General features: G+C 39.2%; 1 protein-coding gene and 1 long non-coding RNA gene across 5 annotated transcripts in view; one reads left to right on the top strand and one right to left on the bottom strand.

Moving 5' to 3' along the window:
• The window catches only part of LOC133540443 (guanine nucleotide-binding protein G(I)/G(S)/G(T) subunit beta-1-like), a 50,363-nt gene that overhangs the window by 9,102 nt on the left and 24,214 nt on the right, over positions 1-17,047 (bottom strand). For both annotated transcript variants that reach the window (XM_061883050.1, XM_061883048.1), the window contains 6 exons: positions 15,836-15,942; positions 7,753-7,816; positions 7,525-7,687; positions 5,229-5,295; positions 3,260-3,461; positions 28-244 (listed from right to left, as the gene is read on the bottom strand). In XM_061883050.1, the coding sequence (XP_061739034.1) occupies positions 28-244; positions 3,260-3,461; positions 5,229-5,295; positions 7,525-7,687; positions 7,753-7,816; positions 15,836-15,942 (820 nt within the window). The remainder of the gene's footprint in view (positions 1-27; positions 245-3,259; positions 3,462-5,228; positions 5,296-7,524; positions 7,688-7,752; positions 7,817-15,835; positions 15,943-17,047) is intronic.
• The window catches only part of LOC133540444 (uncharacterized), a 33,015-nt gene continuing 21,400 nt past the window's right edge, over positions 5,433-17,047 (top strand). For all 3 annotated transcript variants that reach the window (XR_009803636.1, XR_009803634.1, XR_009803635.1), the window contains exons 1-3: positions 5,433-6,940; positions 7,477-7,844; positions 15,304-15,376. This is a non-coding gene — a long non-coding RNA (uncharacterized LOC133540444). The remainder of the gene's footprint in view (positions 6,941-7,476; positions 7,845-15,303; positions 15,377-17,047) is intronic.

Raw genomic sequence — 17,047 nt, 5'->3', positions numbered from 1 at the left:
AGAAGGTTGAGGTGTGAGCAGACGTACCTGCACGGTCTCCTCTCAGAGTGTCCCACACGTTGCAGTTGAAGTCGTCGTAGCCGGCCAGCAGCAGACGGCCGCTCTTGGAGAAGGACACGGACGTGATGCCGCAGACGATGTTGTCGTGGCCGTACTTCATCAGCTCCTGGTCGGCGCGCAGGTCGAACAAACGGCAGGTGGCGTCGTCGGAGCCCGTGCCAAAGGCTTGTCCGTTGGGGAAGAACTGCAGCCAGGGAACACAGACCATCAAAGCTGGGCTTGAGGTACACGCAACGCAAAAACACGGAGGATGAAGAATTATTTGCATCTACTCTTGGCGTGTGAACAGTAACACTCATGTCTGACATCACGCATGTAACAGTCATCTGTGACGTCACACATGTAACAATAACACTCATGTGTGATGTCACACATGCAACAGTAACATCCATGTGTGACATCACACGTGACAGTAACACATGTGTGTGACGTAACAGTAACACTCATGTGTGATGTCACACATGTAATAGTAACATCCATGTGTGACATCACATGTGACAGTAACACTCATGTGTGATGTCACATATGTAACAGTAACATCCATGTGTGACATCACACGTGACAGTAACAAGTGGTTGACGTCACACACACGTATCAGTCACACTCGTGTGACGTCACACACACACAACAGTAACACTCGTGCGACATCCACACGCAGCAGTAACAGTCATGTGTGATGTCACACATGTAACAGTCATGTGTGACATCACACCATTTCATGTGTGACATTTCACATGTAACAGTCATGTGACATCACACACAACAGTAACTCATGTGACATCACACACGTAGCAGTAACACTTATGTGCGATGTCACATGTACTAATAACACTCATGTGACGTCACACATGTAACAGTCACACTCGTGTGACGTCCACACGCAGCAGTACCAGTCGTGTGACATTACACATGTAAAAGTCATGTGTGACGTCACACACGTAACAGTAACACTTGTGTGACGTCCACACACAACAGTAACAGTCATGTGTGACATCACACATGTAACAGTAACACTTGTGTGACGTCCACACACAACAGTAACAGTCATGTGTGACATCACACATGTAACAGTAACACTTGTGTGACGTCCATACACAGCAGTAACAGTCATGTGTGATATCACACATGTAACAGTAACACTTGTGTGACGTCCACACGCAGCAGTAACAGTCATGTGTGACATCACACATGTAAAAGTCATGTGTGACGTCACACGTGCAGTAACACTTGTGTGACGTCACACATGCAGTAACACTTGTGTGACGTCCATACGCAGCAGTAACAGTCATGTGTGACATCACACATGTAAAAGTCATGTGTAACACCACACATGCAGTAACACTTGTGTGACGTCCACACACAGCAGTAACAGTCATGTGTGACATCACACATGTAAAAGTCATGTGTAACACCACACATGCAGTAACACTTGTGTGACGTCCACACACAGCAGTAACAGTCATGTGTGACATCACACACGTAACAGTCATGTGTGACATCACACATGTAAAAGTCATGTGTAACACCACACATGCAGTAACACTTGTGTGACGTCCACACACAGCAGTAACAGTCATGTGTGACGTCACACATGTAAAAGTCATGTGTAACACCACACATGCAGTAACACTTGTGTGACGTCCACACACAGCAGTAACAGTCATGTGTGACATCACACATGTAAAAGTCATGTGTAACACCACACATGCAGTAACACTTGTGTGACGTCCACACACAGCAGTAACAGTCATGTGTGACATCACACACGTAACAGTCATGTGTGACATCACACATGTAAAAGTCATGTGTAACACCACACATGCAGTAACACTTGTGTGACGTCCACACACAGCAGTAACAGTCATGTGTGACATCACACATGTAAAAGTCATGTGTAACACCACACATGCAGTAACACTTGTGTGACGTCCACACACAGCAGTAACAGTCATGTGTGACGTCACACATGTAAAAGTCATGTGTAACACCACACATGCAGTAACACTTGTGTGACGTCCACACACAGCAGTAACAGTCATGTGTGACATCACACACGTAAAAGTTATGTGTGATATAACACATTAGTAACTTTCGTGTGACATCAAACACGTAACAGTAACACTCATGTGTGACATCACACATGTAACATATTTCAATCCAATCTTCCTTTGCAGAAAAGATCATTCCTGGAGAACCCAAGAAATCAGAATTGCAACTTGCTAAAAGGGAAGTATAAGATCTTTCAAAGCACATACTAAATGATAGCAAACAGGTTTGTTCTCAGATAAAGTCATTACAATTTAAAACAAACTAATCTTAGCTCAGGGGCCAGACTGATAAAATCAGGGCATAATAACTTAAAAATAAAGACAACTTCAAAATCACCAGAGCTCCCCCTTAGAGTTCAACCCACGAGCCTTTTTCCGCCTGTCGCTCATTTTTGATTGGCCCTCTGCATACTGACAGAAATTAACAAGTTCATTACAATCATTTGCTTTCACACAAAGTGCAGATGTGCACATGGAATTAATTGTGCAGACAGTATTGACCAACATTGGATCTGTTTTATCATTTTAAAAAAAAGGTAGAAATGTATTGTACACGCTGTGAAGAGAACATGGAGACACATCGTAAAAAAGGTGGGTGAGTCAAAGATGGAGAGACATGGTAAAAAGGTAGATGAGAGACATGGTAAAAAAGTGTGTGAGTCAAAGATGGAGAGACATGGTAAAAAGGTGTGTGAGTCAAAGATGGAGTGACATGGTAAAAAGGTAGATGGAGAGACATGGTAAAAACGTGTGTGAGTCAAAGATGGAGACATGGTAAAATGGTGTGTGAGTCAAAGATGGAGAGAGACATGGTAAAAAGGTGTGTGAGTCAAAGATGGAGAGAGACATGGTAAAAAGGTGTGTGAGTCAAAGATGGAGAGACATGGTAAAAAGGTAGATGGAGACACATGGTAAAAAGGTGTGTGAGTCAAAGATGGAGAGACATGGTAAAAAGGTGTGTGAGTCAAAGATGGAGAGACATGGTAAAAAGGTAGATGGAGAGACATGGTAAAAAGGTGTGTGAGTCAAAGATGGAGAGACATGGTAAAAAGGTAGATGGAGAGACATGGTAAAAAGGTGTGTGAGTCAAAGATGGAGAGACATGGTAAAAAGGTAGATGGAGAGACATGGTAAAAAGGTGTGTTACTCACGCAGACAGCGTTGATGTCGAAGGTGTGTCCACTGAAAGACTGCCTGCACATGCCGTCACGGATGTCCCACAGCTTGGAGGCGTTGTCGCAGGCGCCGGACACAAAGGTCCTGCAGTCCGGGCTGAGGGACAAGCTCATCACGTCCCCCGTGTGGCCGCTGAATGATGTCACCTGCTGGCCCGTCTCAATGTCCCACAATGCACTGCGGGAGGGACAGACTGTCTTCACTCTTCCTGGACAGGACACATCTTTAACAGCCCAAGTACACACACACACCACTTCATGGAGGACAGTTTGGGAGGAAGCAGGCTTCACTGTGCATCTTAAAACAAAGATGCTAACTCTGCCAACTACAGTGGAACATCCACATAGCGCAACATATATGCACATATATACATATATACATACCTATATATACCCTATTTCCTTGAATACGGGTCAAACTCGCTTCCCAAAATAATTAGCACATGCTTAGTATTACCGGATGGTCAAACTTGTGACGTCACGAGTGACACTTCCCCTGTCATCATTTTCAAAATGGAGGAGGCTGATTTCAATACCGGTAATTTGAAATCGCATAAAGGGAAGAAGATTAAGAGATATTCAGTAGGATTTAAGGTCAAAGCTTACATCACACTCAAATTTTTACTGCATACCTTTGGTAAGCGCGGGAGTGAGAAGAGGTTTTAAATCAATTAGTGCCCCCGACAGTTATTCAAAGAAATACGGTGTATGTGTGTGTGTATATATATATATATATACACAAACATATATATATATATATATATATATATATATATATATATATATATATATATATATATATGTTTGTGTATATATATATATACGTGTGTGTGTGTATTATATATATATATATATATATATATATATACAAACATATATATATATATATATATATATATATATATACATACACACACAGGAATATACATATATAGATGTATAAACATACGTATTGTGTGTGTATATATATATATATATATATATATATATATATATATATATATATATATACGTGTGTGTGTATTATATATGTGTGTGTATATATATATATATATATGTGAGTGTATATACACACATATATACACATAAATATATATATATATATATATATATATACACACACATATATATACATTTATACATATATATTTATAACACATACAAACGGCAGAAAATGGATGTATATATATATTATATATATATGTATATACATTCATACACACACACACACACACACACACAGGCACATGTTAATATACAGATATATATACATATATATGTATACACGTGTACATACATACATACATGTGTACACACACATGTATATATACACACAAATGTGCATATATATACATATATATATATACACATATATGCAAATAGATATACACACACATATATACATATGTATATATATATATATACACATATATATGTGTACACATACACACATATATATACATATATATGTATATATATATATATATACACACACACACACATACAAGCGGTACAAAAAGGATGGATGGTTATATACATACACATACATCTATAGATATATACATATAAATACAAACCTATACATATATACATACATATATACACACACATATATACACATATATATATACATATATATATATGTATGTATGTATATATGTGTATGTATATATATATACATATATAAACATATACACATATATATATATATATATAAACACTCACATACATACATATATATATATATATATTTATATATATGTGTGTGATATACATACACACACACATACATTATATACACACATAAATACATAATATTCTAACCAAGCATGTTGTTAAAACGCGAGTGTAATGTTAGCACCCTCCCGTCCCGCTCCTCCACGCTACATCCTTTACTGCACCTTCTCTGCTCCCCCTAGGGGGCAGCAGAGAGTTGCCCACTCACCAGGTGGTGTCTCCAGAACTGCTCAGGATCTGACCGTCATTCAGGAAGCGGCAGCAGGACAAATAACCTGCAGGAAGACAAGATTCATTATTATACAGGTTGCATAAATGAAGTATTCTTGATGCTTTTTAAATGCATTTTTTTAAGTCATTTAGAGGTAGAACTGATTGCTAACTTTAGCTGCATTGCTATCTACCTCGAATGAGACCATTTTTAAAGGTTAGAATGCTAAAATCCTAATACATTTGTTACTTTTGTCTCACATAATGATAACTGAGGGAATTTTGCTTATCATTCACAATCCTCATGTGAGACAAGAATATGTTTTTCTTTTTTGAATGCTCGCAAACGTCAGCTAACGATGGAGCTCTATTCCCCCTATAAAGTGCTTTAAAAACATCCAAACACCTCCATCAAGGTTTTATATACACACTGTAAGTATATATGTAGTATCTGTTAACAATCGTAATAACATGTAATATTTACATTTTTAGCATGCGGCTATTAATTTTACAGAGGCATCACAACGTTCACTTTTCCTTCAACAACAACAAGACTACTAATCATGGCAGACTTAATGAGCGGCAACAAGGACTAGTTTGGGACAAATGATGATCCAGAAACTTCGATTTCTGGATTGGGGGCTAAATGGAAGGTTTTAGCACTATCCTGAACCCCCTCTGTCAAGTTTACGTGGCCTACCACTTGGTGGCTGAGTTGCTGTTGTTCCCAAACTCTTCACTTTTCTTATTAATAAAGCCGACAGTTGACTCCGGAATATTTAGGAGAGAGGAAATTTCACGACTGGACTTGTTGCGCTGGTGGCATCCTATGACAGTTCCACGCTGGAAATCACTGAAAGCGGCCCATTCTTTCACAAATGGTTGAAGAAACAGTCTCCATGCATACGTGCTTGATTTGATACACCGGGCCAAGTGATTAGGACACCTAGTTGTCATCATTTGGGATGTCTGGACAAATATTTTTGGCAATATAGTGCATGATGGCAGCATTAAAGGCCTACTGTAATGAGATGTTCTTATTTAAACGGGGATAGCAGGTCCATTCTATGTGTCATACTTGATCATTTCGCGATATTGCCATATTTTTGCTGAAAAGATTTAGTAGAGAACATCGATGATAAAGTTTGCAACTTTTGGTCGCTAATAAAAAAGCCTTGCCTGTACCGGAAGTAGCAGACGATGTGCGTGTGACGTCACGGGTTGTGGAGCTCCTCACATCTGAACATTGTTTACAATCATGGCCACCAGCAGCGAGAGCGATTCGGACCGAGAAAGGGACGATTTTCCCATTAATTTGAGTGAGGATGAAAGATTTGTGGATGAGGAAAGTGAGAGTGAAGGACTAGAAAAAAAACAAAAACTAGACGGCAGATTGATTTACTAGGATAATTCTGGAAAATCCTTTATCTGCTTATTGTGTTGCTAGTGTTTTAGTGAGATTATTATGGTATTATGGTACTTGAATGTTGGAGGGGTGTGGTGACCGCCAGTGTCTCCGAGGGTAGCCACGTTTCTCGATGAGGCGAAGGCAGCCAGTGGGGCCGGGCTAAGATTTTAATTTTTTTTCCCTCCTCCATGGTGGAAGCCTCCAACAGTCAGGGGCGGCCGGTGGGAGGAGGCAAGAGAGTCCGCAGCTGCTTCTTTGACTGGTGCAGGAGGAACGACACAAGCTCTCTGCTCATGTCTACGGTAAGAGCCGACTTATTAGCACCATTTTCTCACCGAAACCTGCTGGTTGACATCTGGTAGGGAACCATGTTTGCTTGACTGTTCCATAGTAAAGCTTCGCCGTCATCTTCGGGGAATTTAAACAAGGAAACACTGGCTGTGTTTGTGTTGCTAAAGGCGGCCGCAATACACAGCTTCCCACCTACAGCTTTCTTCTTTGACGTCTCCATTATTCATTGAACAAATTGCAAAAGATTCAGCAACACAGATGTCCAGAATACTGTGGAATTATGCGATTAAAGCAGACTACTTTAAGCTGGGATCAGGTTGGAAAAAAAATGTCCGGTACAATTTGAGACATGACGAGCACGCGTCAACAGGATACTTTGCGGGAAATTTAAAATTGCAATTTAGTAAACCGTATTGTCATGTGTTGCAATGTTGATATTTCATCATTGATATATAAACTATCAGACTGTGTGGTCGCTAGTAGTGGTTTTCAGTAGGCCTTTAAGTATGAAAGAAAAGAAATAAAAGTTGTGTTTTTTCCCCTCCAGCCAAGTCCCCGGCGCAAAAGGGAGTCCAACCACCTTGAGCGTGCCCACCTGTGTGTCCTGCCAGCTCCCGGGTGATGTGCACGCTGCCCTCGGGGGTTCTCAGGCTGTAGATGGAGCAGATGTTGTCCAGACCTCCGCAGGCCACAAAGTTGCTGGAGGGGGCGTAGGCACACGTCATCACCCAGGAGGATCGCAGCGGGATGGCGTGGAGCTGGGGAGGAAGACCAGGACTTGCTGTGCCAGGGCTTTGAAAAGAATAAGGAGGAGCTCTCAGACCTTGTTGGTGGTGTGGCTGTCCCAGATGATCAGCTTCCCATCCTGCGAGGCGCTGACCAGGAGCCTGGAAGACAGCGAGGACAAGGATGAAGGTGCGTGCCTTGTCAGAGGAGACCAGCGGCGATGGTGCATGCATGTTTGATTCACAGACATGGGCCAGGTAAACACTCTGGAACTTCTTCTCACTTAAAGGACCATTGCACTTTTTGGGGGAATTTGTTCACAATCATTACGGGAGACAAGAACACATGTTTTTAGTTTAAAGATGGTAAGAAACGCTTGTAAGATGTGGCGAATAAGAGTCACCTTTGGAGCTTTCATAGTCTTTAAAACCACTGCAAGTATATATATATATATATATATATATATATATATATATATATATATATATATATATATATATATATATATATATATATATATATATATATATATATATATATATATATATATATGTGAGTGTGAATGTTGTCTGTCTATCTGTGTTGGCCCTGCGATGAGGTGGCGACTTGGATGGATGGATATATATATATATATATATATATATATATATATATATATATATATATATATATATATATATATATATATATATATATATATATATATATATATATATATATATATATATATATATATATATATATATACATATACATATACATATATATACATATACACATATATATATATATATATATATATATACATATATATATATATATATATACATATACATATATATATACATATACATATATACATATACATATATATATACATATACATATATACATATACATATATATATATATATATATATATATATATATATATGTCCCGTTTTGCCATATTACTGAAAATGGCAAAACGGTACCACAGTTTTTTTACAGTAAAAAACTCAGCTCATTTCGCAGGAATTTTACTGTCAAATTTATGGTATTTTTTTTTGTTACTGTAAATACAAAACTTGTTTTCTTACGGCAAAATTCTGCCAACTTTTTTACCTTAAAAAAAAAAAAAGTAAAATGTATGGTATATTACTGAAAATGGCAAAACGGGACCAAAGTTTTTTTTACTGTACCACCGTTTGTTTTTCACGGTAAAAAACTGAATGTTATCAAAAACAGCGGTACTGTTTTTTCATTTACAGTAAAATTCTGCAAAAACACATAATTCACAGTGTTACTGTAAAACAATTTTTACAGAGTACAATTTGATGATTAAGTTGCTTTGAAATTATAAATCAAGCAGATGTGAAGTGAATTATATTTATATAGCGCTTTTCTCTGGTGACTCAAAGCGCTTTACATAGTGAAACCCAATATCTAAGTTACATTTAAAGCAGTGTGGGTGGCACTGGGAGCAGGTGGGTAAAGTGTCTTGCCCAAGGACACAACGGCAGTGACTAGGATGGCGGAAGCGGGAATCGAACCTGCAACCCTCAAGTTGCTGGCACGGCCGCTCTACCAACCGAGCTATGCCGCCCCGATTTTTTTATTTCTATTTTAACAAAGAAAATGATTCGATTTATACAATCAGTTCTGTTAGATAATATCCAAGTTCAACTATGCGATTACATCAAATATATGTATTTTATTCCCCGTCAAAATGCAAAGATAAAACATATATTGAGTAAGACAAAGTACTTTATGGAGACATTATTCCCAGGTTTAAAAATGAGTGTCCCTCCTGTACTGTTTGTAAACTAGCATCGTGCAGGTAAGAAATAAAGTGAGCAGTCCAGAGTAGGAGGATGTGAAAATAGAGAATGCAGATGTGGAAACACCCTGACCACACCTTTCCTGCTCTCTAGGGACAGGAAGTGGCTCCACGGGGTTGCACTACCATCAAGCGGTGAGGCGCAAATGTCAGTGGCTGTGTGCAAAATAGCCTCCTGCTCCCGCTGCACAACATCCACACATGTTGAACAAAGCGAGGTTTACACACGACATGAGAGTTCATACGTGAAAGAATCAATCAATGTTTATTTATATAGCCCCAAATCACAAATGTCTCAAAGGACTGCACAAATCATTACGACTACAACATCCTCGGAAGAACCCACAAAAGGGCAAGGAAAACTCACACCCAGTGGGCAGGGAGAATTCACATCCAGTGGGACGCCAGTGACAATGCTGACTATGAGAAACCTTGGAGAGGACCTCAGATGTGGGCAACCCCCCCCCTCTAGGGGACCGAAAGCAATGGATGTCGAGCGGGTCTAACATGATACTGTGAAAGTTCAATCCATAGTGGCTCCAACACAGCAGTGAGAGTCCCGTCCACAGGAAACCATCTCAAGCGGATCAGCAGCGTAGAGATGTCCCCAACCGATACAGGCGAGCGGTCCATCCTGGGTCCCGACGAGCGGTCCATCCTGGGTCTCGACTCTGGACAGTCAGTACTTCATCCATGGTCATCGGACCGGACCCCCTCCACAAGGGAGAGGGGGACATAGGAGAAAGAAAAGAAGCGGCAGATCAACTGGTCTAAAAAGGAGGTCTATTTAAAGGCTAGAGTATACAGATGAGTTTTAAGATGAGACTTAAATGCTTCTACTGAGGTAGCATCTCGAACTGTTACCGGGAGGGCATTCCAGAGTACTGGAGCCCGAACGGAAAACGCTCTATAGCCCGCAGACTTTTTTTGGGCTTTGGGAATCACTAATAAGCCGGAGTCCTTTGAACGCAGATTTCTTGCCGGGACATATGGTACAATACAATCGGCAAGATAGAATGGAGCTAGACCGTGTAGTATTTTATACGTAAGTAGTAAAACCTTAAAGTCACATCTTAAGTGCACAGGAAGCCAGTGCAGGTGAGCCAGTATAGGCGTAATGTGATCAAACTTTCTTGTTCTTGTCAAAAGAAGTCCATACTGTGGCCTGGGGATCATTTTCATAGTAAAAGTAGCAATGATTGTCACACACACACACACTAGGTGTGGTGGAATATGTCCTCTGGATTCGACCCATCCCCTTGTTTAACCTCTGGGAAGTGAGGGGAGCAGTGAGCAGCACAGGTGGCCGCACCCAGGAATCATTTTTGGTGATTTAACCCCCAATTCCAAGCCTTGATGCAGAGTTCCAAGCAGGGAGGTAATGGGTCCTGTTTTTATAGTCTTTGGTATGACTCACAACCTACCCATCTCAGGGCGGACACTCTAACACACGGGTGTCAAACGTACGGCCCGCGAACAGGTTTATTCTGAGTTTGCGAGGTATAAAAATGAACCTGAAATTTTTGAATGAAAGAAACTGCTGTTCTAAATGTGCCCACTAGAATGTGCCCAAGAAAAACAGCAGGGGGTCCATCGTCTGGCGGTGTTTCGGCTTCAAGCGGGAAGATGTTCAACAAGTATGCGGCAAAAGCGTTGCTACAAAAAGTAGCAGCACTGCTAATATGTAGCATCATTTGAAAAGTCCCCCGCTAGAACAGTGGTTCTTAAATGGGGGTACTTGAAGGTATGCCAAGGGGTACGTGAGATCTTTTAAAAAATATTCTAAAAATAGCAACAATTCAAAAATATTTTATAAATATATTTATTGAATAATACTTCAACAAAATATGAATGTAAGTTCATAAACTGTGAAAAAATAGAACAATGCAATATGCAGTGTTGACAGCTAGATTTTTTGTGGACATGTAGCTAAGATAGGAGCCAGCGACCCCAAAAGGGAATAAGCTGTAGAAAAAAGGATGGATGGATGTTCCATAAATTAATGATTTCTTTTTTTGTGAAGAAATGTTTAGAATGAAGTTGATGAATCCAGATGAATCTCTATTACAATCCCCAAAGAGGGCACTTTAAGTTGATGATTACTTCTATGTGGAGAAATCTTTATTTATAATCGAATCACTTGTTTATTTTTCAACAAGTTTTTAGTTATTTTTTTCCAAATAGTTCAAGAAAGACCACTACAAATGAGCAATATTTTGCACTTTTATGTAATTTAATAAATCAGAAACTGTCTTTTAGTTATTTTTATATCTTTTTTCCCAAATAGTTCAAGAAAGACCACTACAAATGAGCAATATTTTGCACTTTTATGTAATTTAATAAATCAGAAACTGTTTTTAGTTATTTTTGTATCTTTTTTTTCCAAATAGTTCAAGAAAGACCACTACAAATGAGCAATTTTTGCACTTTTATGTAATTTAATAAATCAGAAACTGTCTTAGTTATTTTTATATCTTTTTTTCCAAATAGTTCAAGAAAGACCACTACAAATGAGCAATATTTTGCACTTTTATGTAATTTAATAAATCAGAAACAGTTTTTTAGTCATTTTCATATCTTTTTTTCCAAATAGTTCAAGAAAGACCACAACAAATGAGCAATATTTTGCACTTTTATGCAATTTAATAAATCATAAACTGATGACATAGTGCTGTATTTTACTTCTTTATCTCTTGTTTTCAACCAAAAATGCTTTGCTCTGATTAGGGGGTACTTGAATTAAAAAAAAAGTTCACAGGGGGTACATCACTGAAAAAAGGTTGAGAACCACTGGGCTAGAGAATGAAGAGTGCTTGAAACAGCATGTCAATATCTCTGTTTGGTGCCACACCCACAAAATGCCGAAGCAACCATTTCAACATCAACACCGTACGAAAAAAATAGTTATAACGTCCGCAGGAACCTACCACATAGTGAAGGACAAACACTATTTGATTTCTTATTATGCAGCTCATTTTTATTTGACATTTTTCTGACATCATGCACAAAAGTGCACTTTATTAGTTTTAAACTATTGTAGTGGCGTTCTGCACAAAAAGTGCACTTTAATTTAGTGTTGTTTTGATATGTCATCTTAGTGACATCATGCACAAAAAGTGCACTCATAGCTTGTTTTAAAATGTCTCTGACAATCTTGCACTTTCTGTTTTGGAAATGACATGAATGTTTGTGCCACTGCTTAATAACTGTTTAATAAATACACTTTTAGTTGTGATTTTCCCTCTCTGCATGAAAGTTTAAAAGTAGACACATAGAATCATCATACTGCTGTGATTATATGCATCAAGTGTTCATTCAAAGCTAAGGTAAAATATGGAGATATTTATGGTTTATCGTGACATGGCCTAAAAATATCGAGATATTAATAAATGGCCATATCGCCCAGCCCTATTTTCAATTAGACATTAATTTGAGATTTTGTTTTAGTGTTCCTAAAATATACAATGACACATTTTTTTTCCTCTAAATTTGGCCCCCCCAGGCAAAATAGTTGCTACACTAACACTTGACGTAGACGTGGAGGTCACTAATGGTGGTATTAGTCTTATTAGTAGAGGTGGTGGGGTGGTAGTAGTAATAATAATAGTATTAGTAGTAAAGGTAGAAGCAGTATAGTCCCACACCTGGGACTGCAGTCACTGGCCCAGTGCATCACATTGGGAGACAAAGAGAGATTAACACAGGTAAACATCTTACATACAGAGATAGATTTACACGTATACAACTTACTAACCCTGTTTCCATATGAGTTGGGAAATTGTGTTAGATGTAAATATAAACAGAATACAATGATTTGCAAATCCTTTTCAACCCATATTCAGTTGAATATGCTACAAAGACAACATATTTGATGTTCAAACTCATAAACTTTATTTTTTGTGTGCAAATAATCATTAACTTTAGAATTTTATGCCAGCGACATGTGACAAAGAAGTTGGGAAAGGTGGCAATAAATACTGATAAAGTTGAGGAATGCTCATCAAACACTTATTTGGAACATCCCACAGGTGTGCAGGCTAATTGGGAACAGGTGGGTGCCATGATTGGGTATAAAAACAGCTTCCCAAAAAATGCTCAGTCTTTCACAAGAAAGGATGGGGCGAGGTACACCCCTTTGTCCACAACTGCCTGAGCAAATAGTCAAACAGTTTAAGAACAACCTTTCTCAAAGTGCAATTGCAAGAAATTCAGGGATTTCAACATCCACGCTCCATAATATCATCAAAAGGTTCAGAGAATCTGGAGAAATCACTCCACGTAAGCGGCATGGACGGAAACCAACATTGAATGACCGTGACTTTCGAGCCTTCAGACGGCACTGTATCAAAAACCGACATCAATCTCTAAAGGATATCACCACATAGGCTCAGGAACACTTCAGAAAACCACCGTCACTAAATAACGTTGGTCGCTACATCTTTAAGTGCAAGTTAAAGCTCTACTATGCAAAGCGAAAGCCATTAATCAACAACATCCAGAAACGCCGCCGGCTTCTCTGGGCCCGAGATCATCTAAGACGGACTGATGCAAAGTGGAAAAGTGTTCTGTGGTCTGACGAGTCCACATTTCAAATCGTTTTTGGAAATATTCGACATAGTGTCATCCGGACCAAAGGGGAAGCGAACTATCCAGGCTGTTATCGACGCAAAGTTCAAAAGCCAGCATCTGTGATGGTATGGGGGTGCATTAGTGCCCAAGGCATGGGTAACTTACACGTCTGTGAAGGCACCATTAATGCTGAAAAGTACATACAGGTTTTGCCATCTAAGTGCCATCTTTTTCATGGACGCCCCTGCTTATTTCAGCAAGACAATGCCAAGACACATTCAGCATGTGTTACAACAGCGTGGCTTCGTAAAAAAAAGAGTGCTGGTACTTTCCTGGCCCGCCTGTAGTCCAGACCTGTCTCCCATGGAAAATGTGTGGCGCATTATGAAGCGTAAAATAGGACAGCGGAGACCCCGGACTGTTGAAGGACTGAAGCTCTACATAAAACAAGAATGGAAAAGAATTCCACTTTCAAAGCTTCAACAATTAGTTTCCTCAGTTCTCAAATGTTTATTGAGTGTTGTTAAAAGAAAAGGTGATGTAACACAGTGGTGAACATGCCCTTTCCCAACTACTTTGGCACATGTTGCAGCCATAATTATTATTTGCAAAAAAAATTAAGTTTATGAGTTTGAACATCAAATATGTTGTCTTAGCAGTGCATTCAACTGAATATGGGTTGAAAAGGATTTGCAAATCATTGTATTCTGTTTATATTTACATCTAACACAATTTCCCAACTCATATGGAAACAGGGTTTGTATATAGAGAGAGACTTACACAGGTAAACATAAGACAAAAAGGTATGCAGCTGGAGTAAATATTACACACGATACCTGACATTTACTATTTCACTAATACTTCTCTCTGAGGGTGAAAATACAAAACAAACCAGTCTTTTTACTAGAGATCGACCGATTAATCAGCTCATAAATTTGCATACCTGGGGAGAATTCATGATTTTTTTGGCCATTCTTCAGAGAATATGCTTAGTGGTCGTGTGAAGCTATTTATTGACAAAGAACTGTTTACTCTTTTTAAATCCAAGTGACAAAAGAAAGTACCCAAATGACCCTGATCAGAAGTTTACACACCCCAGTGACTTAGATCTGATAACATGCAGAAAAGTCGACACAAACAGGTTTGAATCAATGTTCCAATCCTCACCTGTGACCTGTTTGTTTGTAATGTGTGTGTGTGTGTGTATAAAAGGTCAGGTAGTTTCTAGGCTTCTGACAGACCCTTGCATCTTTTGTCCAGTGCTGCACAGATGTTTCTGGATTCTGAGTCCATGGGGAAGGCAAAGGAATTGTCAAAGGATCTGCGAGCAAAGGTAAGTGAACTGTATAAAACAGGAAAGGGGTATAAAAAGATATCCAAGGATTTGAGAATGCCAATCAGCAGCATTGAAATGCTGATTAAGAAGTGGAAAAAGAGGGAAAAATTTTGCAGATCCTTAGACAATGTTTTTGTCCCATTGAGACACTCGGGATTTAGGGCTATATAAGTAAACACTGTTTGATTGATTGATCGTTTGAATACTGGTCCCACCTTTCCTAAGTTGAAAAACAACTTAAAACCTTATCCGAGTGTTTACTGATGTAAAATATCACTTAAACATATTTGACTATTAATGATCGGCATCGATATCAACCCTGAAAAAACACACATCGTTCGATCTCTTGTTTTACAGCACGTTTGTAGTGAAGGAACTCAGCGCTTTTTGGGTAGAAAAGGGTAAAGACATATGAAGGGGAAAAAAGGAGAGTTTTCCTGGAGGTGAGGACACTACCTGGAGTTACTCCCCCAGTGCATTGCATAGATCTTGGCCAGGTGGCCCCTCAGAGTGCGCCGGGTCCGCATCTGTATCTTGTTCACCGGGCCCAGGCCAGCTGTGATCTGCCACAGGACAGGAAGGAGAGTCAGCAGATTATACATTATATCAGAAATCTAACATATTATAATAAATGTTACTACATGACATATATACTTACATCATTTACAAACCCTGTTTCCATATGAGTTGGGAAATTGTGTTAGATGTAAATATAAACAGAATACAATGATTTGCAAATCCTTTTCAACCCATATTCAGTTGAATATGCTACAAAGACAACATATTTGATGTTCAAACTCATAAACTTTATTTTTTGTTGCAGTTAATAATTAACTTAGATCTTCATGGCTGCAACATTAGCCAAAGTAGTTGGGAAGGGGCATGTTCACCACTGTGTTACATCACCTTTTCTTTTAACAACACTTAATAAACGTTTGGGAACTGAGGAAACTAATTGTTGAAGCAAATTCCCATTCTGGTTTTATGTAGAGCTTCAGTCGTTCAACAGTCCGGGGTCTCCGTTGTCGTATTTTACGCTTCATAATGCACCACACATTTTCCATGGGAGACAAGTCTGGACTGCAAGCGGGCCAGGAAAGTACCCCCAATCTTTTACTATGAAGCCACGCTGTTGTAACACGTGGCTTGGCATTGTTTTGCTGAAATAAGCAGGGGCGTCTATGATAACATTGCTTTGGTTGCTCCAAAACCTGTATGGACCATTCAGCATTAATGGTGCCTTCACAGATGTGTAAGTTACCCATGCCTTGGGGACTAATACACCCCCATACCATCACAGATGCTGGCTTTTGAACTTTGCGCCTATAACAATCCGAATGGTTATTTTCGTCTTTGTTCCGGAGGACACCACGTCCACAGTTTCAAAGTATAATTTGAAATGTGGACTCGTCAGACCACAGAACACTTTTCCACTTTGCATCAGTCCAATCTTAGGTGAGCTCAGGCCCAGCCAAGCAGGCAGCGTTTCAGGGTGTTGTTGATGAATGGGTTTGGCTTTGCATAGTAGAGTTTTAACTTGCACTTACAGATGTAGTGACCAACCGTAGTTACTGAGAGTAGTTTTATGAAGTGTTCCTGAGCCCATGTGGTGATATCCTTTACACACTGATGTCGGTTTTTGATGCGGTACCGCCTGAGGGATCAAAG

This window comes from Nerophis ophidion, linkage group LG22 (genome assembly GCF_033978795.1).
Source record: "Nerophis ophidion isolate RoL-2023_Sa linkage group LG22, RoL_Noph_v1.0, whole genome shotgun sequence".
NCBI classification, from domain to species: domain Eukaryota; kingdom Metazoa; phylum Chordata; class Actinopteri; order Syngnathiformes; family Syngnathidae; genus Nerophis; species Nerophis ophidion.
The sequence above is the reverse complement of the archived record's forward strand: the minus strand, read 5'-3'. Positions and strand labels throughout refer to the sequence as shown.